Source organism: Rousettus aegyptiacus, unplaced genomic scaffold (assembly GCF_014176215.1).
Source record: "Rousettus aegyptiacus isolate mRouAeg1 unplaced genomic scaffold, mRouAeg1.p scaffold_m13_p_6, whole genome shotgun sequence".
NCBI classification, from domain to species: Eukaryota; Metazoa; Chordata; class Mammalia; order Chiroptera; family Pteropodidae; genus Rousettus; species Rousettus aegyptiacus.
Window position 1 is genome coordinate 53,775,766 of NW_023416309.1, and position 20,367 is coordinate 53,796,132.

At 50.2% G+C, this 20,367-nt stretch overlaps 1 protein-coding gene and 1 long non-coding RNA gene across 4 annotated transcripts in view; one reads left to right on the forward strand and one right to left on the reverse strand.

Moving 5' to 3' along the window:
- WDR11 (WD repeat domain 11) overlaps positions 1-9,292 on the forward strand; it is a 52,089-nt gene extending 42,797 nt beyond the window's left edge. For 2 of the 3 annotated variants that reach the window (XM_016149109.2, XM_016149111.2), the window contains exons 20-29: positions 627-735; positions 1,587-1,649; positions 2,804-2,869; positions 3,583-3,757; positions 4,399-4,494; positions 5,024-5,189; positions 5,682-5,779; positions 6,206-6,351; positions 7,055-7,134; positions 8,440-9,292. In XM_016149109.2, coding sequence (XP_016004595.2) covers positions 627-735; positions 1,587-1,649; positions 2,804-2,869; positions 3,583-3,757; positions 4,399-4,494; positions 5,024-5,189; positions 5,682-5,779; positions 6,206-6,351; positions 7,055-7,134; positions 8,440-8,597 — 1,157 coding nt within the window. In that variant the 3' untranslated portion in view covers positions 8,598-9,292. The remainder of the gene's footprint in view (positions 1-626; positions 736-1,586; positions 1,650-2,803; positions 2,870-3,582; positions 3,758-4,398; positions 4,495-5,023; positions 5,190-5,681; positions 5,780-6,205; positions 6,352-7,054; positions 7,135-8,439) is intronic. The other variant, XM_016149110.2, reaches the window with a different exon arrangement.
- On the reverse strand, positions 729-17,664 carry LOC118603835. Its single transcript, XR_004951323.1, has 3 exons — positions 17,253-17,664; positions 10,581-10,758; positions 729-2,058 (listed from the first exon to the last, which is right to left on the reverse strand). It is a non-coding gene; the product is annotated as an uncharacterized LOC118603835 (long non-coding RNA).
- Between the last annotated feature and the right edge of the window lie 2,703 nt (positions 17,665-20,367).

The following is a 20,367-nucleotide window of genomic DNA, read 5'->3' on the forward strand; positions in this document are numbered from 1 at the left end:
GCGTCAGATCTCAGCTTCCTGGGTTTAGAGCCTCTGGGTCTCCTTCCTATGCACTGGAACTTGCTGAAAAACAGCTAAATCTTGTTTGTTGCACCCTAAGTAAGCCAACTGCTGCCTGTGGCGGGTGCTGGGGTCCAGAGCCTTCTAGGAAGGTAGTCATTTTGTTCAGAGGCTACCTTTATAGGTGAGACCTGAGAATGCAGTTGATCAGAGGTGGCCTGATCCCCTTAGTGAGAAACTCAGGGTTAATGGGCCATGTTAGTTTAATAGTCTCAGAAAAGCACATACATCGAATGGTATAAGATGATACTGGTAAATATGATTATTAGTAGTATTTCAAAATAATGAGCTATGTTCATGCTGTACTGAATCTTTTATCCAAGGAAGGTGGTGGTCGTGTACCATATAGACAACCTAAATCTTCGAAAGGGGAGAAACATATGTTGGTCGTGAAGAGAATCTCTCCACTCCTAGCCCGCGCGTCTCAAGTGGTGATTACGTCGAATGTCCTCTCTCTCGTGCCACCGGATGTGCACGCTGGTCTCTGCTGACTTCTCTGTAACCTGTTATAGCTGAAGCCTCACAGTGGTATAAAATTTAATTTGATTTTTTTTCGTTCGGTCTAGAACCTGTGTGGTGCCCTTACCTCCTTGTCCCCAGGGCCTCCCTGGCCTTGAAAGCTTTCTTACTACACCAGCCTTGGAATGGGCAGTATACTTTGGATATTTCTCACGTGTAAGTTTTTTCCATTTTTATTTTCCCTAATTTCCTTGAGGTTGAAGGACACCCATGAAAATCAGCAGTGACCTGTACCCTAGCATTTAAAAGGATTGAAACCTTAAACCAGCAGACACACTGAGACTCGCTGGTCTACCTTTATTTTCTGCGTCTCCGGGGCCTTGGCGGGGGTGTGCTGCTCCCCGGTGGCCATGTGGCTGTCGCACATGGGACGTGGCAAAGTGAGTGTGAAGGGGGCCGGTGGAGGCCAAGAGGAATTTGAGGCCAGGCCTAATTCTTTTTAAAAGCAGCAAGAATGAGCCTACTTCGGAGGTCTTTTGTGTTTTATAAATCTCAATGCCTGCCTCGTTGCAAAACTGTCTACCGCAACTATTTTTAGTAGTTATCAATCTGGTAAGTCTTGCTGAACTTAAACCATGTGGAATGCACACGGGTAGGCATGGGGTAGGGGAATAAAAAAACAGCGTGAGGATGTGTCCGTGCTCCAGGAAGTATCTGCTTAGAGAAGCGAGTGTCCATTTTGCAGAGCCAAAGAGTGAGCAGACTCCTTCAGTCATCGCTCAGTTCCTTATTAACGTGAATCTACACCTGATAGTTTTTAGAGCCCATTGGTAAATTTTTTGGTTTCTTGAAAGCCAAAGAGACTTTCTTTACTCATTTCTTTGTTTTGACTAAATCAGGTAAAAGCAGACATTAAAGATGTTTGGTGGGTTCCTGAGTAGAATGTTGCTTTTTAACCAAGGACTACAAAGAGGTTGTTTCTCTAGTAACAGTTATTTTTTCTGGTGAAGAAATAAATGGTTCTAAGTGAAGAGATAATGAATGCATTCAAAATCTTTTCTATACAGCAATTATCCAGAAAATGAAGAAATAAAGAATCTTCTTCAAGAACAGTTGAATTCGTTATCTAAGTAAGCACTCTAACTATGTTTTCTTAGAAGATAAGACTATGAGAAAGAAAAATGCAATAATTTAGGCTTTTAAAAATTAAAGTAAGTTGCATTTTAGGAAACAGCGGCTCAGGGAGAGACCAGTTTCTGTCATAGAGGTTCGTGTCCCTTTAGAGTCTTCGTCTTGTAGAAGTGGTCATTTCAGGCGCACTGATGGAGCACCTGCCTTCAGCAAGTTCTGGCCTCCTGTCTGGGCAGCAGGAGGAGCTGTGGTGTGAGGTCCTCACAGCTCAGGCCGCCTCCGCCACACACGCCTGTAGAGCCTCACGTGAGGGGACGAACAAGGGGCTTGCGTGTCGGCTTCCCGCTTCCAGAGCGGGTTCTCGGTGTCAGGTGCCGCGCGCACAGTTCAAAGAAATCAGTGTGTTCCCTAAGCCAAGAACATTCAAAAGTACGTATTAGGAAGCATATTGCAAAGGAAGTAGGAAAATATAGGTCCACAAGAAGTTCTTTGTAAAACGTAACACATTTTTACAATCTAGTATCTGTCACATGTAATCATAAATATTTAATAAATTAGCTGTAATAGATTTTTTTATCGATGTCAAATTCGAAATAATTACTTTGTTTTCTCAATTCAAAGATTAACATTTGTGTTTAAATGGAAAAGAATAGATTCAAAGAATATCTTTTCCTCCCTCCCTGATTTATGAATATTCTTCTATATTTGGCTATTTTAGAAATATTCAATTTCTAAAAACACTAGCCTTTTTTTTCCTAAATATTTTATTTTTGAGATATTCTCAAAAATAAGTTCTGAATGCATCTTCTCTAAAGTATGTACTGTTCCAGATGATTAGCAAAATCATTTTATCAGCAAGGACACTCTCATTATTATGCTCAGGAAACTGTTGCAGGAAGGTCAGCAAGAATCAGAGCGTCAGAGCCCCTGAGGTGGTTGACGGGTGGTTTCTCCGGGCCCCGGTGCGCACTCCGTACCCTGTAAGCTTTTGTAATGTCAGGGTCATAGCAAAGGAACTTCCTTTGTAAATTCTAAACAGACTCTTTGAGTGGAATTTGGAATTTTCCATTTTTAGAGTATATCGATTTATCTCCTTGCTTTATTGTTTACTTAAAAATTTTTGTCTTGCCTTTATCTGGATTCCTGTTTGCAGTGACATAAAGAGACTCTTGCTTGATCCAGAATTCACTCTCTTGCAGAGATGTCTGCTTGTTTCAAGGTAACACTGTTTGAAGTATGCTGTGCAAAGGACAGAATTTCAGTTTAACTCATGTCTCTTATCACAGAGTTTTAGTTAAAACCAGACTCTTAAATTTTAGAAAAATATTTTAGTTCATCCTTTACATATGACTTAATTAATTAATTTTGAAAGGAGTAATACAAATATGAAAAAAAATACATTTTATATGTAAGATCTAGGTCTCTATTGAAAAGATTCCCTCATACATCTTTTTAAAATATGAGTTAAAATATCAGCTATAAAGGGCATGTCCTTAAATATACCGATAAGTTATATTTAGAAGCAATGACCTGTACTTCTTCACTGTACAGTAGAGTTGTCACTTATAAAGAAGACATTTCCCTCCACTTCTTGGAGAATAAATTGCAGGTCATCTCCACACGTCACGCAGCCAGTTATCCCAGAGGAACTTCTTCAGTGAGATGCCGTGGTCCAGGCTAAAGGTTTTCTGACAGTAAACCGGAGAAATAACACAGAACGGAGAGGCTTGGGGCGGAATGGCCCCCGTGCCATCAGCCTCCTGTTTGTCTGGGCCCCGGGAACCAGGCGGGAGAACTTGCTGCTTAGCACTTTGACCCCGCTGGGGACGTGGCAGCACTGTGCTCCTAGCACATCGGGCCACTCCGGGGAGCCCCTGCGCAGGCCCTGGTCTGCCGGGTGAGTTCAGTGGAAACTTCGCTTCCCCTCCTCAGGCTTTACGGCGATGAGTCGGAGCTGCACTTCTGGACCGTTGCTGCCCACTACCTGCACAGCTTGTCCCCAGAAAAGGCAGCGAGCACCCCCACTGAGGAAACTGGTCCTCGGGGCAGAGTGAACAACCCGCTAGATATATGTTACGATATACTCTGTGAAAATGCCTATTTCCAGGTATTATGTTTCATACATTAGCGCTGTAAAGTTGTCATCTTGATTACTTACGTCTTTGTAAGTATCTCACACTTGGGGAATGTTTGGAACCAAGGTCCACATAATAGAGATGAGCCCCTGACAGATTTGCATAAAAAATGCCTGACTCAGGGCTCAAAAAGGGCATAAACAGTTACTGAGGTTTTTAATACACATTGAAATTGTATTGTCTTTTTTTTTTTTGCCTAAAAATTTTAACTTACAAGGTTTATTTTCATTCTCTTATTTTATTAATTTCTATAAATAACGTATTTCTTTCACTTGGTTTGAATTTGCTGTTTTATGTATAAAAATATAGTTTCATAATTTTATAATCTATAGCATATTACTTTAGTGCACACAGAGATTTTTCATCCAGCTCTACTCAAGTGCCAGTTTCTATAGGGAGGCAAACTTGCACGCACATGATAGTACATCTCAACATTTTTTTCTTTTCAAATTCTTACTAAACTGTTGGATTTCTGTAAAGTTGATTAAGAACCATGCAAGTCAAAGTAATGTTTATTAAAATGATTTTATGAAGTACAGTAAAAGTTAAATAACTTGTAAGGCTTATAATCCAGGCTTAGTTTTCCTTTTTTTTTTTTTTTTTCCTACTCTAGAAATTTCAGCTGGAAAGAGTTAATCTGCAGGAAGCAAAACGGTCCACTTATGACCACACGCGGAAGTGCACTGATCAGCTGCTTCTCCTGGGCCAGGTACGTCGGTTCTAATAACTCTTCTCAGGTTTCACGGAGTCGCTCGTGGATTAGTATTTCAGAGCATCACACCTCTCTCTCTCTCTCTCTCTCTCTCTCACACACACACACACACATACACACTTAGTGTTTCTCTGAATGTTTAAGTGTAAATCTAGGCTTTCTCTCAAAATAAGACCAGCAGATATTGTAAGAAAGTGAAATATGGTTAACCAGCTTGTAAGTTTGGCTTCCGCAATGCCAAATGAGGCCTGTTTGTTTTGTTTTTGTGTCTCCGAATTGACTGGTACAGAGCTCACATAAGCAGTCGCTGGAGCACCTATATAAACCAGACTGTGGTATTTGTTTATCCACAAGAAGCAGTGAAGCACTTTTGTTCAGGTTCTGTGTGTGTAAACAAAGCGTTCATGAGCAATTTTTGAAAATGAGTCTGCTTTTAGCTATAAACTACAGGGTTGCAAATTACGAAGTAAAAAGATTAAGTTGGAGGGAAATGATGTCATAATTAGAAGAACTGTTTCTTTATTAGACAGACAGAGCTGTGCAGTTGCTATTGGAAACAAGCGCAGATAACCAGCATTATTATTGTGATTCACTGAAAGCCTGTTTGGTCACAACTGTCACCTCGTCAGGCCCCTCCCAGAGCACCATTAAGCTGGTGGCAACTAACATGATTGCCAATGGCAAGTTGGCAGGTAAGGCATGTTTATGGGTATATTTGTCAATACTCCGGAAAATCAGGCGCATTCCAGCAAAGGATTTGATTATTAAGGATATTTCTTCCTTTTTTATGTATACTGGAGAAAGATAAAAGATAATTGCTAGTTCTTTAGAAGATAACCGTGTAATTTAATCATCTAAACCAGGACACTTTTTAGAGCGAAAGGGGGCGCTGTCACTGTTTGGCAAGACAGTAGGCATAACTTGGACAAACCTGGGCAAACTAAAACGAAGAAAACCAGCGAGTGAGACATGCTCTCCCTGTGTATTTTCTGGACTGTATCGTGCTTCCCATCTGGTTGCTTCGTAGAATTCTATCTTAATGTGTTATTTTAAAATGTTAGTGAGGAGTGTCTCCAGCAGGTACAAAACGCACAGGCTAGATGAAGTCAGATGGTGATTTCACCTTTAGTGGCTCATCCCGGAGCTGCAGTGTCGCTTGAGGGGGCTGCCGTTTTGTCTTCCAGAGGGTGTTCAGTTGCTCTGCCTGATAGACAAAGCCGCAGATGCCTGCCGCTACCTGCAGACGTATGGCGAGTGGAACCGGGCAGCGTGGCTTGCAAAGGTAGGTGACTCGGTAGGTGCCTAGAGCATTGCAGATGGATTTTTCCATCTGGAATTTTTCGCTTACAATTTAGAAGCATTTTTTTGGCTGCAAACCGCTTTGCAAATATTTTCTTATAACTGTCATCCTATTCTTTATGAGTAAAAATTACATTTCTTCTTACTGAAAGAGGAAGTTTGCGTTGGTAGCAGTTAAGTGAAAGCAGCTGCCTCCTCTCCCTGCTGGGGTGGGAGCCCAGACGACGGCCCAGAAGTGTCGCCAGGCCCCCAGGCCCCGCCGGCTCAGGGCAGTATCGGGGCAGTGTGCTCATTAAGCAAAGCCCGGCATTTGTTCCACGCACACAGACGCCACTTTGATTGAATTCCTCCTCCTCTTTTTCACACATGGTGCAGCGTACCTTTGTCTTTAACGTGGCGCCTTTCTCAGGTCCGGCTCAGTTCTGAAGAGTGCGCCGACGTTTTGAAGCGCTGGGTGGACCACCTTTGCTCCCCTCACGTCAACCAGAAGTCGAAGGCCCTCCTGGTGCTCCTGAGCCTGGGCTGCTTCTCCGGCGTGGCCGAGACACTCCACAGGTGCGCCCGGGGCACGCAGCTGGTTGGCGCGGCCGTGGTCAGCCTCGCCGCGCTCGCCGAGGCGCCACCCCGGTGTCGGCGTCCAGTGCCTGGGCCGAGGAGACGCGCGCACCCCGGGTTTACCTAGAAACCCGAAGGGAACGGAATAATCCGTCTTTATTACCTCCTCCTTCGCTCTAGGGGCTTCGATATTCCCCTGCCCATGTACTGGCCAAACCCACGGGCACCTATTTAAAAAGAATGCGACAGAAGTCTTTAGAGAACCGGAAACAAGTCAGCTTTGAATAGAGTGGCTGAGATGAGGGCCAGCGAGCGATGGGAAGGGCGCCAAGTGTGGCAGGTTGGAGAAGTCGTTCCTGAACACCTTGGCGAGCGCTTCCCGTAACCTACCGTGAGACATCTTGGTTATTTAAAACTAATGGAGCGGGGTTGAGGCAAATATAGCAGAATATTACTTGTTAAATCCAGACAGTGGGTACATGGATACTTGTCCTGTCCGTAGATTTCTCTTCTCAACTCTTTCACATTTTTCAGTATTAATGAAACAGAGATTGGGATTAGGGACCAGAGAGCACACCCCTCCCTTCTCGGCCAGGACTGAGAAGGTGCCCGTGTAACTTACAGCACAGTCTCTACTAGAAATAAGCCCGTGGCTGGTTCTGTAAACCACGAAGCCTAACTCTTACTTTGTCCTGTTGAACAGCATGAGATACTTCGATCGAGCTGCCTTGTTTGTGGAAGCTTGTCTCAAGTATGGTGCGTTCGAAGTCAATGAGGACACAGATATCCTTTGCCAGACGTTTATGCTGAGGGGGAAGCAAATGACCTGAGTGGGTTTTAGGATTCCTCTTAGTCATGCGACCTGGGTGGGAACTATGTTATATCTAGAAGGAGCCAAAGGCTGATTCTCCAAAGCCAAGAAGGAGGGCTAAATGTGAGGGAAAGAATGGGAAGGAAGGTTGTTGCATCGCTGGCCTCAGCTCTGCGATGGACGCGGAGACAGGCAGGGCTGTGGAAGGAGGGACGTCACGTTTCGTAACATTTCGTTTGAACTTAAAAAGATAAAGGAAATAATTTGGGAAAGATATAGGAGCCTGCTCCTTTAAAATGGTACTATTTCAGAACAATGCACTCCATGGAATAAAAGTTTATGTATTTATCTGGAAAATATATACAGGAATAATACAAGAAAGGCTCACTGTTATCCATAGTGACAGTCTGATGTGGAACCAGAGACAGCACTTCAAAGAGATGTGGCCTGTAGGCAAGTCACTGTGGTCCACCTGTAACCGGAGCACCTTGTTTCTTCTGGACATCAGTCGAGTTGCATTTTTTTTTCTTAGAAAGGATGGGCTTACGAACAGGACTCCCGTGCCTTGTGTTTGAGAGCCCCGCTTGTCCTCACTGCACTTTTTCGTGACTTGTTACGTTGTGGTTTCATTTCTACATGTCAGATACTTAACTTTCCTGTATATTTTTTTATAGAAAATTAAACTCAAGCTCGTATCTAGGCACTAGGAGAGTTGGCTCTAGTTCGAAGGAGCCATTTTGAGTATCAGGACACAGTGGAACAGGGGCCCGTAAAACCCCGCACCCAGATGTCCAGAGCCCCCGCCTGGGCCAGGCTGGGAAGTAGAACCTCCCACTGAAGCTACGTCTGCCCCTGCCCACCAAAGTGCCAGCCACTTGGACTTTGACATGGCACGAGGGCGTGTGCTAGGGTTCCTCTCCTGTCATCTTTCTTGTTCTAAGTCTTTAGTTGTGTTTAGGTCGTGGGAGAATCTGGGAGGGTGTTAGTTGGGTCTCCTGGGAGAAGGAGGAGCTTTGAGCTCAGCTGGCACCGCTAATTTGAGTGACGTTACACATTGGGACATGGCCTTCCCCAGCTGGGCACGGCCCTCCCCAGGAAGTGGTGCCCCCCCTCGCCCCGTGCTGCCCCGGGGGATACACTCAGTGCCTCCTGGGCCTCCGGCAGGGCTGGGCCTCGCCCGCCACCGGGGCCTGGGTGATATGTCCCCGTGCCCCCGCGGCCCCCACTGGCCCCCGCTGCCCCCGCTGCCTCGCTGCCCTTCCTTAACCGTGGTTCACCGAAGCTCATCTCCGCAATATATGCGGATTATGCCCGAAGCTTGAAGAACCTCGGCTTTAAACAGGGAGCACTTCTTTTCGCTTCGAAAGCCGGAGCGGCCGGCAGAGACTTGCTGAATGAGCTGGAACCCCCGAAGCAGGAACCAGGAGAAGAGTGACAGGTTTATACGTCGTGTCGGGGAACCGGACCCCGCAGGCGGGTGGGGTGGGGTATTGGTCTGGCTGTGGTCAGGGTCACAGCCAGCCTAATGGGGGCACTGTCCCTTCCAGGGTCCTCGTGAGCTATTTCGCCGTGTTGCTGAGGCCCCATGCACACAGCAGACACTTCAGATTTTGACAGTGTGTGTGACATTTTATACTTTTGGAGAGAGAGCTTTAAGAGTCCCTGGAAATACCTTTAATTTTTTTAAAGTTAAAATTCAAGTGACTGAATCGCTTTTTTCATTGACTAGTGAAAGAAGTTTTAGACTGATTGTCAGGTAGATGCTGTGGCTGTGTATGTACGCGTTCAAGATGCAGACAGCAGAAACATTTCAGCAGTGAAGACGACTGACCAAAGCATCCTTTGAAAACACAGGACTATTCATTCCCTCGTTGAAGCAGTTGTTAAACTTCGTAATTTCAGGCTCATTGGGAATTTTAAGCTTTGTTTTGTTTCAGTATGTGGGGTCTTTGATATTTTGAATTTTAACTCCTCTGTGAAGCATTACAGAAACCTCCTTTTTGAAATCTTCGTGCTTTAATTTTCTGTCTTTGTGTTCTTAATGTGAGCTGCGACTATTATAGACGAATGCTGAGAACGTAAATGTTCATAATTTACAGAAACGGTAAATAAAGAGGAGATCCCAGCCGGGCCGCGTGTGCTCTGTCGCCGTGTGTGAGGCCAGGCGCCGTGCCGGGCTCAGTTCTGCCGCCCGCCTTCCCAGGTCCAGGCTGCTCGCTGAAAGCAGAGGAACTGGGCTGTGGGGCTCCCCGGGGTGCGGCACGGAGCAGGACCGCACACCTGCACGCCGGGCAGGCCGGCCTCCGCGTCCCACGGGAGCAGGGTTCTGTGTGGCTGAAGATGAGGCGCAGAAGTGACATTCCCGTCTTTTGCCTCCTGGGTGTCCAGGGAGGCGCATGTTCTCACCTCCCTCCGCCCTTCATGAGTAGAATCACAGCCTCTGGCTCCTTGGATGAACGGAGGTCTGTGGAGAGGAAGGGCTGTCCTGGGAATGCTGGTTCCCAGGCTGGTGCTTTGGCTGAGTGTCTTAGAAGACACCCCAGGTCCTGTAACTGGCTCAGTTCACCTGCCCTTTCTTTGCCTGGGCAGCTTACAGCAGAATGTCTAAAGCCCACGGGCAAACACAGCTCTCCTTGTGTATTATTTAAATGATTGTCCAGATACATTTTACTTATTCAACCACCAACTAGCTAAAGGAAAAAAAGCATGCTGGCCTTAGTAAGCAGAGAGAAAAAAGGAAAATTTTTGTTGCAAGACATTTTGAAAATTAAGTATGGACTGAGGCCAACAGCTAGGTAGTGAGGCGTCTGACTGGGAGAGGGAGAGGACCGGGCACAGCCGCTCGGCGGGGGCCGCCGAGCAGACGGGGAAGAGCCTGGCCTTGTCCCAGTCCAGCTGGTTAGAAGGGCAGCCATTCCTCTTCAGGACAAGACGGAGGCTGAATCAGTGTCAGGATACTGGTGGAAGTCCTGTCCCCAACAACTCGCACCTCCCTCTCCCCGTTGACCTTGTGGGCTCAAAGCTGAAACTGCCGTCTCCCGCCTCCCCCTCGGGTGAGCAGGGGCGGGCAGGAGCGACGAGTACGGTCACTCCCACAGTCAGCCCTGTGAACTCGGCTCGTCTTTCTGTGGAGCATCTATAAGAGCATCGTGTCATGGACCTGTTGGCAAAGGGGGCTCCCCAGGATGAGACGAGCAGCCGGAATTGGGAAGGAGAGTGACAGTGACCTCAGGGCCGCGGGCGCTCTCCGTGTGGGCCCCGACCGACCGCCTGGACGGAGGGCGGAGGGTGGAGGCCTGGGCCGGGGCTTCTGCAGGGGGAAGGCCCAGCATCCCCTCCCGGCTGGTCTCAGCAGAACCGCTTCCGGCTCGCTGTTCCCGGCCGCCGTTCCGCCCGCTGCGGCTGCTTCCGCTCTTACCATGGCTTCAGAGGTGGTGGCGGGACTTGTGTTCTTTGAAAACAGATCAGAGCAGCAGCCTCAGCCTCACGTCTCCCGCGAGTGCGCCTGATCTGGAATTCTCACCAGAACAGACTGAAACAAATCCTCTCCCGGCTACGTGTCGCCTGGACGTTTCATCTTTGCACAGGTCCGTACACTGCGGAAGGGAGGAGGGAAGGATGAGGGCCTAAGAAACAAAAGATTTTTTTAAGGCTGATTTTGGGGGAGAAATGACTTCTCTGAAAAACTACCTGTCCAACAACAGACTTTAGTTCTGCAGATTAAGTTCATTCCTCAGTGGTTTTCTAGGATGCATATCAATTGGGAATTTAAGTGAGTAACAGGTCTTTGCCTAAGTTGCTAATCTTTGCCAAGAGTAGCCCAAGGAAAATATACCTTGTCCCTTTAAGTAGCCAGAATGCTGTCCTAGAGGTCAGCATTCTAGCAAGACCAGCGCCAGTTAATTCAAGGGGTGTTAAAGATCTGACCTGGGCTCTGCTTTCTAAGGGAAGAAGACTCAGCCGGCCAGTCCGCAACCTCTGACGTCTTTTCTCTGGGCTCGACCCGCAGCCCACCCGGAAGGTGGAGTCCCAGGCGCCTTTCCCTCTCCCGGAGCCCCGGGACCACCCCCTTCATGGGATGCGTCGTCACACTGCTTTGTAAATCTCCCTCCACCCTCGCCGTGGCGTCCTGTTTGTCAGAGCGGCCAGAATGTCTTCTTCGAAGCCCTCATCACAGTTGTGACTAATTAATTTCAGCTGATTCGCTTTATGTGCAGTTTCTGGTGAATGCGTGAATGAATGAATGAACTCAAGGCAGCACTCTTAGAAAATCCGAGTCCCGGCCAGGACGATGCCTGCCCTGAGATGTCTCCCGCGGGAATGCAGAAGTCCAGCGAGGCTCTGTCGTTTCCTGGCGTGGCACACGCAGCTCCCAGGTCCACCAGACTCCCCATCTGTCCCCGAGGGGGCTGTTCTCTGCAAAAGCTCCAACCGAGCCCATCTGTGCGCTGTGCAGTCAACGTTCTCACAGGACAGACCGTCCCAAATAGAAACAAAGACAAAGTAGTCGCACTTCTGCATTTTTTCCCGTTTTAATTTCAAAGATGCACGATATGATAAGAGAGTCCGTTCCTCCTCTAGACTTCTGTTTCCAAAGTCATAGCAAAGGCTCCCGCCTGGAGCGAGCGGCGGGCCTACCTGAGGGGTTAGCCCCGCCCACAGGGTTGTGATTCGGCCAGTCTGGGCGGCCCCGGGGACCCGGGGAGCCGCCTTTCCAACCAGTGCCCAGGTGATGCCGCCGGTGCCGCTGCTCCCGGCACCGCCCTTGGAGGGTCCGTGAGGCAGAGGCCTCTGCCCGGCCGATGCGGAGGCGGCAGCCCTGCTGATGTGCTGTGCGGCCTGGAGGAAATCACTGCGCATTCTGCGCCCCAGGTTTCCTGAGCCCCAGGATTCCTGCAGGTGCAGAGAGAACCCCTTCGGAGGCCTGTGATGCCCGCCGCCAACTCGGCGTCAGCGCGTCCAGCCCGCGCCGGGCAGCAGAGGGCAGCAGAGATCGGGAGATGGAGTCTCGTCCGGCCGCTCAGCCTCCACCCAACTCTCTGAATCGTCTTCTGCCTGAACATCTATCTGTTCGGCAGCTCATAAGCCATGAGCCGAAGGAATAAGAAATTTCCTAATCCATTTGCGCTCTCTTTCGTTACTAGAAGCGAATCGATGTCTTACGTGGAAGTTTATTCATTAGAGCCACTTCTCAATGGCCTTTAGCCCTTGACACACAGGGAGACAGGCCTGGGGAGGGAGGACACGGCCCAGGTCACACCCAGGTCACATGTTGGTGGCAGGCTTAGGTTGAGTCACTCCCTTCCACCGGAAGCTTTGCGTTCCTCCTAGAAGAGAGCCAGGCTCTCCCCCACCCTGGCCCCGCGGGCAGCGGCCGGAAGGGCACGCGGGGTCTCCGAGGTGGGTGCCCTGCGCTCCATGTAACCGCGCCCCCTCGCCGCCCCTGCAGCTGGAAAGGGCGTTCCCTACAAGCACTGTGTCCCCGGGTCCCCAAACATCTACTCAGAGACAGCAGGTAATTCCCAGACCACGCCTCTCCAGCCCATCTTCAGACAGAGAGCCCCCTGCCCGCTTCCCGCCTGTGGTCTGTCGCTACGAAGCCCCCGAACGTGGTCCTCACACTTCCAAGGGACTCGGAATCAACTGATGGGGCAAAGGGGCAAAAGACAGCTTTTGCCAGCCCCACGCCCCGTCCCTGTTCACCGTCCGTTCTGGGGGGTCCTGGAATCTACATATTGCACGAGCCCCCTCGGACTCAGCCTGGTCTTCCCGGCCACACCCGGAGAATCACCGCGGGGAGGTTGACGCAGGGCCAAGGAAAAGACGCTGGGAATCCCCAGTCTCTGGGCTGCGGGTCACTCCCCAGCCCCGCCATGAGGAGGCGCCCTCAGCACTTCCTCCACCGCCTCCTAGCCCCCTAATGTTTTGGAGGCCCAGGACAAGGGCCCCCACACCGCGTGTCTTCCTAAAACGTGGGTTATCTTTCTGCCTTGTAAATACATGTGGCTCGCCATCCGAAAAGGCCGGGCTTGGATTTGGAAATCTCCCGAGTCCTTGTGAGAGGCGGCGATGCGCAGAGCCAGGCCCGCCCCCTGCGGCGCACGCCACCAGCTCCGCACTGGGCCGTGCAGGGCCTCGTACACAGGTGCGAGTGCACGTGTGTGTGTGCCCACGGCCCATGCGTCCAGGTCTCAGCACCACTGAACCTACCATCCACACCTCCAATGTGCTGTCACCCATGAAACAGACCCAGGGAGGGAGGCCCGCGCACACCTGTGCGGCTCATGGCTCCAGAAAGGGCAGGATGTAGGACCCAGGTAGACACATCCCAGCCCCCGGGACTCTGCCCCTATAGGCCTTATAGACAAGGCTGGGCCCGAGGGGGCAGAGCAAGTCCCGCCCCTTCCTGCCTGGGTCTCCTACAGGACTGCCTCAGGGGCAGCAAAGCGACTCCTCCTGTCCTTGGAAGACCTAGTGCTCAGCGATGACCACCAGGCTCCTGTCCTCCTACACAGTGCCAGCCAAGGCCGCATGCCGTCTGGGGACCCTGCTCCGAGCCGGTGCTGGCACACCCTTACCAGGCCGGCTCCCACCGGCTGTGGAAGCAGAATGTGGGACCACAGCTGACTCTTGCAGGACTCTCGGTTCTTTTCAAAAGAAAACAGAGCGAGGGTCTAGGAGGCTATCGGGGGCTCGTGGGGCCTTAGGGAGTCTCTAGGATGGACTGTAGCTGGCAGGGCAATTGAGTGGCCATCCACCCCTAGCCCAGCCCTGGGAGGCTGGTAAAGGCCGAATCTGCCCATGCACGGTGACAGCTGTGCCTGGGGGCCTCCGTGTGCTCAGGTGCCTTGGCTATGCTGAGCCTAGGAGATGGGCCTCCGTCCGGACCAGTCCTGTCCCCACGGCTGGCAAGCAGGGCAGGCCTGGCTCAACGGCGTGCCTTTTGGGGGTGCGGAGGGGTGTGTGGGGGGAAGGGCTGTTACAATGCAGCCGTCTCGGCCCCTCGCCACCCTTTCTGAATCAGCGGAGCTGGGAATCTACTTTTTAGCAAGTCCCCCTTCCCTCCCCCTGAGCCCCCAACCCCCGCCCCGCCCGAGGATTCTAACTCACACTAAAGTATAAGAAGCACAACTTGGAAACATTTTTCTATTTATCCAGTCACCAGAGCCGCTCTCCCTCACCCCCACCCCTGCCACCTTGGCACCATGGACTCCTGTCTCCTGGCTGAAGAAGGGAGCCACGTCCCCGCAGACAGGCGTGGAGCCACGCCTGGTCTCGGGCGGCCTTTCCACCTGGCCCGCCCCTGCATCCCCTCGCTTAGCTCCTCCTTGGCCGTGACCACAGCCACGGACTCACTCCCCTTCGAGACTAGAAGCTCCCCACCCAAGGCAGGACCCAGATGTACGGGGACCACCCCATGATTCCCCAGTGTCACTGGCCTATAGTAGGCGTAATGAATATTTGATGAATGGCGAACGAGGCCACTTCTCACCCGTGAGGGACAGCAGGGCAGACGCCTGGGGGGGACTGAGGGAAGGTATAAGTGGCGGCCCTGAAGACCCGGCCCAGCTGGCTGCCAGCCCCTCTCTGGGGGTCACTTTTCCGTGAAGAGCAGAGAGGACCCAGCCACAGACGGGGCGTCCTCCCTCACGAGGAAGGAGTCAGGGCTCGGCACGCTTCCTGGGCCGGGTCTGTACAGGTAGGAGGAAGAGGCCCGCTCGGTTCTCGGGCTGCGGCAGCCTGAGGCATGGCGGGCTGCGGGGACACTCCCTCCAGAACCTGCTTGTGCGTGCTTGCCCTCCGGCACGCCATGAATTGTTTTTTGGCTGCCTTGTTAGGAGATTAAGCTTTCCTTTTTAAAAGACGGAAAAAAAAAAAAGAAAAAAGAAAACCTCTAGCAAAGGCTTGACTAGAGCTGACCCCCGAGGACCCAAGGAGGCGGTGGCAATAACTGATGGGCCCTACATTTGTCTAATTAATCTTCTTGTCAACAAAGTTGTTCTTTGCTGGTGCCAGCCCTGACATCACCCTGCAAGCTTGCCACACTGGTTCATTCCCAGCTAGCTACAAAGGCCACCTCTGACCCAGCGTTAAGCTCACCAGCCGCCCCTAAAAACGTTGCCTGTGCTGCTGCTGCCGGACTGGGAACCCATGGGTGGCAACAGAGGACCCCATAACTGCTAGCTCAGTGGCGGGGGGGGGGGGGGACCGTGGGAGAGTCACAGTATGAATGGAAGGTGGGCAGGGACCTGGGAGGCTCACCTCTAAGCCATAAGGAGCCCGGTTCCCAGACAGGATTCAGAGATGCTGAGATTTTTCTGCAGTTTACACTCCCGGGGTGCAGTTCCTCCGCAGGGCGGCTGGCCGTGGGCATGGCTGGGCTGCCCCAAGGGGTGACGTTGCAAAACCAAGTGCCTTTGAGGCTGAGGCTGGCATGCAAATGAGTCTGACTGGGTTTAGGAAACAGTGATCAGATGGCGAATTCAGGTCCCCAGCAGGAGAGTCACATTTTCAGGCTGTGCAGGTTTATGGGCTAAACAGGGCCCTCTCGTGGCCATTTTATACTGCCGTATGAGCCTTCTTAACACCGAGTGCCCTATCACCCAGGCTTTCCAACACTGTCCCATTCGACACAGACCTTCTCTCTGATTTAATTGTCGGCACCTCACCCTGTCAATTTCCTGCAAAGCATTCGGCACCGTTCACGCTCGCTCTGTTTACTTATTATTTGTTGTTCGTAAGCTACTGGCTTCTTAACCAACAGGTCCGTGGATAAAATCCAGGAGCCCATGGACTTCGATGGGGAGGTGTTTACATCATTATTTTCACCAATCTCTAGCTGAAATGTAACAAACATTTCCTTCCATTACGAATACAGGCAACATGTCACAGTGTGTTAGCAGTGCCTGCGACTTTGTTGCCAGCAGAAATGGCAGCCAGTTTCCATATCATGTTACAGTCGGTGCAGTTCTGTCTAAATATCATCTGTGCTCGTCACTCTTTGAAAGGACTTGTCTGTAGCTCTTGTTACATCATATATTAGCGAGAACATGACTATCACATTTTAGAAATATTTTGATGACTGTATTTCGGTATAACTGGTTGCTTTGTAAACCTCGTGTATCTTATTTTAGGTGTTTTCAAACATTCTGAGAAGGGGCCCAGGGCCTTCACCTAACTTCACCAGCCCCGTCTGTGGCTGGGTCCTCTCTGCTCTTCACGGAAAAGTGACCCCAGAGAGGGGCTGGCAGGCAACCGGGCCGGGTCTTCAGGGCCGCCACTTATACCTTCCCTCAGCCCCCCCCGCCAGGCGTCTGCCCTGCTGTCCCTCACGGGTGAGAAGTGGCCTCATTCGCCATTCATCAAATATTCATTACGCCTACTATAGGCCAGTGACACTGGCCGCCACAGTCTAAGCCATCTCTTTTATCCTTTTTTTCTATCATCATCACTGGCCTTGGTCCTGGCACATAGTAGGTACTTTTTTAGATTATACTTTTACTGAATGAATGAGCCATAAAACAAATGAATGAATAGTGGCATGAGCCTTAACATGACCTTGCCCATATGTAAATGTCTAATTACTATCTATATACCTAAAACTAATATAACTATTGTATGCTAACTATAATTGAAAAAAAATTTTTTTTCTTTTAATTCCAGGCAAAACAATGACTTTGCCCGAGGTCAGGGACCCATGTACCCTTGAAGGAACGGAATTTCCTTTGCTACATGAGCTCCTTTCTCAGAAACAAACCCGCTGCCCCATCAGGAGAGGCTAGGGGCCTCGCTTCCTGCTTCCTCTGAGTTCAGGGCTGACCAAGGAGTCCCCGCCAAGAAGGACCCCGCCGGGTCATTTCCTTTGCTGTTGCAGCTACACGGCCACCCGTGCACTGAGTGGGAGACCCAAAGGACGAGAGGTCCTTCTCCATCTGTAATCTGGCTCGCCCAGGTCCTGGACAAGGTCTGAGCTCACAGCCCAGGCAGCGCTGCCCACTTTGGCCACACGATGGCGCTGTGTCCAAGGCCGTGGGGCCTCCGCGCGTCTAGCCGCGGTTAATCAGCAGCAGGTCAGTTACCCATCACTTACCCGTCTGTTGCGCATCAATTCCATGGGCCTGGAAATCATTCCCAGGTCGAGAGGCGTGGGAACGAGGGGCGCCCGGGCCCAGGCCGCACAGGAGGAGACAGAGGGGCCGCGTTCTCGCGGCCTCGCGGGGGGGCGGGGGAACCCTAGGATCTGGGCATCGAGCGCCTCTAACTCGCTGTGAAGCACACCGTGTCCTCAGAGTTGGCCGTAACGTAGAGGCCAAGCGCCCCGTCCTGAGAGCCAGATGGACGGCTTGAATGCTAATCTCGTCCCGGCCTTTCTGCCTCCATTTTCTCTTTTGCAAAACGGGAACGCCAGTGGTGCCGGCCAGTTGGTGGGAGTGAAGCAGATGACGCGGGGAGAGGCTCGCTTGGCACGGCCCTGGGCGCTTGGGCGCACCGCGGGACTGAGCATCGTCGTCCCCGGGACTCAGGCCAGGCGAGGCTCCCGTCGTCATCCGCAAAGGAGGGACGGTATCCGCCCCGGGTGGTTGTGGGATTGAACGAAAGGCATCCGGGGATCCTACGGGGCACTTGCAAAACATAGCCAAGGACCGTTAACCCTTTCGTTTCTCTTGAGGGCCTGCTGCGTGCAGGTAGGCAGACACCGAGACATCCTGCTGCCTTTCTGATAATAGTTTCCCCGGAGCCTAGAGGTTTATGCCGGGGGGATGGGGCCCACACTGCACTGGGGTCCCCTGTTTTCTAGAGCACTTGGGCAGTGGTGGATACCACTTTTAGAAGGAAACTGGAGAAGGTGTTGAACATTCATCCCGAGTCCTTAATGAATGGGGCGATTCGCTCTTGGAAAACTGGTTTCTGGTCAGAAGGAAGTGGCTTAGGAGAGCCAAGAGGCTGTGCTGGACCCCAGCGAGGAGCTTCTGGAAAGCAGTGACTCTCAGCCTTGGCCCTGTGCTGTCCTGGATGGGCCCCAGGCGCCCCGTCCCCGGGCAGTGTCCCTGGGGCACAGCCCCCCTTGGCCTGTCCCAGTGAGTGAGGTCACTGGGGCGTGCAGGCCCTAACCGGCCCTCTCTGAGTCAGCCAGCGACCAGGGTGTCCGTAATTAAGAGATACACGTCAAGAATGTAAATTCCTGTGGTTCCCAGCCCTAGGAAGGGTTCGTGTGGTGCCTCCAGACAATCGAAGAGGCCGAGGGAGTCTGTGAGTCTGAAAGAGCCAGTGTTGCTGTTCAAAGTGTTATCAGTTTAATGAACTGCTTATGAAGTGCTAAATGCACGCAAGTGTGAACGCGGCATCTGGGCTTGCGTTTTATTCTAGACTTCGAACTGGGCGCTCGGGTGTTTTGAAAATGCCAATTAATGGTGTAGAGTCAGAATTTCTTTCTTTCTTTCTTTAAAAAAAAAAATCAATTTCGGATGGGGAAGGGGGGTTTTGTGACAGCTCTTCAAATGATCTCGAAATGTATCCAGAACACACACACAAATCCATGCACAAATTCACACACAAATAATGCAACCACAGAGACCTAATATATATATATTTTTTAAGGAAGCAGGATTTTGCTACTGTGCTCTGCATTGTTGCAGAATTTGGTGTGTGTGTGTGTGTGTGTGCATGCGTGTGTGTGTGTGTGCGCGCGTGCGCGTGTGTGTGTTTCTGTAGGAAAGAAGGAAGAGTTTAGAAAATCAGAAGGTATCATCAATACAAATTTCCCAGAAGTTGTTCTAGGAAATTTGTCATTTCTACCTATATTTCCCAGGCCAGAAAATAGACAGTCTACAGGAATATTTACTGCACTTTCATGAGAAAAGTTTCCAGGCTACCCCTTGAAGCAGTGCAGTTGGATCGGGAGCAAGTGGAAACATTGTGAAATTGCTTATTTTCTTCCAAAACGTGTATTTTTCTTCCTTATTTCCTGTTAAATCAGTGCCACTCATTAGCAACCATATTTTTGTGTTCTAGACTCAGCAGAATTGCTGCTCCATGACTGTATTCCAAATTAAACTGTTACGTTTCCAGGAAAAGTGTAACCAATGTTTAAATCAGTCAGAAGTTAAACTAGTGAGAGGAACAGAGGGGAAAAACCCCACAACTTTCGTCTTCTCTTGTACAGCTACGGCTTTTTTTATCTGCTTTACACTTTGGGGTGCTTTTATCCCTGGGATCTTGAAAAGACTGTTCGGAAAGCAAGAAGGCGCGAGAAATGCCGAGATGTCTGAACGCAGAGCTATTGAAAAGTCCTGACAAACGCTAGTTTCAGAGAAACAAAGGCAGTTGGAGGGTTTCATTGCGAGATTTGGATGGAGCTGCCTAGCGCCAGTTGCACTGAGCTGGAAGGGCGTCCAGGCTGGAAGCCTCGTTTTGCAGATGGTGTGGCAGAATTCCAGAACGTGACAGCGGCACACCCAAGATAATTTAGCGATCAAGTTACAAATGGAGCCCATACCCTTTGCCGAGAGTTCTTTAATGAGCAGCTACTAGTCTTATCTAGGGTGCCTTTCTTTCAGGGTGCAATGAAGACATAGCTAAACGCAAGTTGTTGCTTCCTAGCCAGTACCAAATTAAGGATGCTTTCGTAATTAGAAGAGGGTGACCACATAAACTAATTTTCCGTCAAGGTGACCCAGCAAGGCCCAAGCTCTCTCTTCATTCTGCCCTTGTTTTCTTCCCCATTTCAAAGCAAAAGGCCAGGGGGAGAAGAGTGTTTTCCTGGGGGAAAGTTGTAAACTGGACTATTATCATGAGGAGACAAGAGAAGCTATCCAGGTTGACGAGAGTTACATTCAGACAATAGCCTGGAATGCTGCTTCTAAGGAAATTCTGGTAGCTTGATCCAGCCCAGAATATTTTGAGAAAGAAGTATATTAAAAGAAGAAAAGGATATTATAAAATTTTAATAGCCCAATGAAACTATAGACAGGTGGATTGATATAACAGAATGTCTCAAACACAGGCCCCTACTAAGACAATATAGATGAAAAATTAGTACGTGGTAAAGATTGGCGAGGGAAAGAGATTAGTCAGTAAATGATGTTAGGATAAACCATGTGGACAAAATTAAAAATAATCCCCAACTCTCCCCATACATGAAAATAAATTCCACATGCATTTAACAGTTATATGCAAACATAATATAAAAATCGAGGACATAGGTA